Below are 1,929 nucleotides of genomic sequence, written 5' to 3' on the forward strand. Positions count from 1 at the left end.
CATGGTGGCACATTGGTGACCCCTGACTTGGGCACAGCCAACATCTGGAGCCCTTTCTGGTGAGCTGGCTCCTGGCACACTCCTGCTGATACCCAGTGAGCTGCTTACAGAAGATTTGCACAGCTCTGAGAGTGTTTGCTCGCTCTTCTGTCCCATTTGTTTGCTCTCCTGCCTCATCTCCACCCCAGATTCCCTTTTCCCTGCCTCTCTGCACTTCCAGAAGATGCACAGTTACTCAGGAGCTCTGCTCTGACCTGTTCCTGTGGCTGGGTGCACAGAGGGCATCTCCTACCCCAGCTCAGGCCCTGAAGCTTGCTAACATCAATTACACTCCAGCACTTAGAGCAGCTCAGGAATCACCCCAGTGGCCTTATTTTCCTGCCAAGCCAGCTAATTCTTGAGTGTTTCTTGGGGAAGGTGCTGTGGGGGGTGGGCTGGGAGGTGGGCAGGGCAAGGTCTGGGCTCTGAGGCCAGCACCTTGGCTGTGTCCTGCAGGTGCATCCAGCTGCAGCTCGGTGGGGAGGCGGCGCAGGCTGAGGCCTGGGACTGGCTGGCAGCAAACCAGCTCTCCTCACTGGTGACCACCAAGGAGTGCAGGTGGGCCCTTCTTGGGGGGGAAGAAGAGTGGAGCTGTTCCTCCTGAGAGTGGCTCATTCCCTCGTAGGAATTCAGGAGCTCAAAGGCTCCTAAAACCTCCTTAGAGCAGATCTGTGGGGCTGGGACAGTGAGAGAGCTGTCACCACAGACTGCCCAGCCAACTGTGCACAGCAAACCCCACTTTGTATCAGAGAATCACTGTTTAGGTTGGAAAAAGCCTCTGAGACCATCAAGTCCAACCACTCCCCCAGCACTGTCAGGTCCCCACTGCCCCGTGTCCCTCACCCCACATCTCCACGGCTTGGAAACCCCTCCAGGGGTGGGGACTCCACCACTGCCCTGGGCAGCCTGGCACAGCCCTGGGCAACCCTCCAGGGCAAGAAATTGTTCCTCAGGGACAACTGAAACCTCCCCTGGGGCAACTTGAGGCCCTTTTCCCTCCCTCCAGGCTCCTGTCAGGAGCTGTGCAGAGCCAGAAGGTCTCCCCTGAGCCTCCTTTGCTCCAGGCTCAGCACCCCCAGCTCCCTCAGCTGCTCCTCCCCACACTTGGGCTCTAGACCCTTCCCCAGCAGCTCCGTTGCCCTTCTCTGCCCACGCTCCAGCCCCTCCAGCTCCTGTCAGGCAGGAGCTGCTGGCACAGGCTCCGAGGGGATCTCTTGCCTTGCAGTGCCACAGACGAGGCCTGGCGGCTGCTCTCAGCCTACCTGGAGCAGTACCCATCCCAGAACAGCCTGCACCATCGCTGCGTCATCAACAAGCTCCTGGCACACGGGATCCCTCTGCCCAACTGGCTCATTAACAGCTACAAGGTGAGAAGGGGGTCACAGCTCAGCGTGTGCTGCCTGAAACACCCCCGAGGTGCCACCTCCTTCCCTTCAGCAGGCACCTCCCCCTCACACCCTCCCCGTTCCCAGCTCCTGCAACCGTTGGCAAATGTTTTGTGCCTGGCACTGGGGCTCAGGGGAGGTTCCTCTGGGCGTCGTGGGTGTGTTCCCAGGCTGATGTTTCCCTCTTTGCCTGCAGAAAGTGGATGCTGCCGAGCTGCTGCGCCTCTACCTGAACTACGACCTGCTGGAGGAGGCCGTGGAGCTGGTCCTGGAGTATGTGGACGCCGTGCTGGGCAAGGGGCACCGGTATTTTGGCATCGAGGTGAGCTCACCTGCAGCTTGGGATGTGGTGGAGATGGGCACCCTGGGGCACATCACAGAATGGTCACAGCATGGGGGGGCTGGAAGGGACCTCTGGAGATCATCTCACCCAACCCCCTGCTCCAGCAGTTCCCCCCCAGCAGGGTGCCCAGGGTCACAGCCAGGAGGGTTTGGGATCTCTCCA

General features: G+C 60.2%; 1 protein-coding gene across 1 annotated transcript in view; it reads left to right on the plus strand.

Moving 5' to 3' along the window:
• NUP160 (nucleoporin 160kDa) overlaps positions 1 to 1,746 on the plus strand; it is a gene marked incomplete at both ends in the record, with an annotated part of 24,399 nt that extends 22,653 nt beyond the window's left edge. Inside the window, 3 exons of the mRNA XM_008950110.1 lie at positions 496 to 597; positions 1,265 to 1,406; positions 1,621 to 1,746. Of these exons, the coding sequence (XP_008948358.1) occupies positions 496 to 597; positions 1,265 to 1,406; positions 1,621 to 1,746 (370 nt within the window). The remainder of the gene's footprint in view (positions 1 to 495; positions 598 to 1,264; positions 1,407 to 1,620) is intronic.
• Positions 1,747 to 1,929: the final 183 nt, after the last annotated feature.

Source organism: Merops nubicus, unplaced genomic scaffold (genome assembly GCF_000691845.1).
Source record: "Merops nubicus isolate BGI_N331 unplaced genomic scaffold, ASM69184v1 scaffold28691, whole genome shotgun sequence".
In the NCBI taxonomy this organism is placed as follows: Eukaryota; Metazoa; Chordata; class Aves; order Coraciiformes; family Meropidae; genus Merops; species Merops nubicus.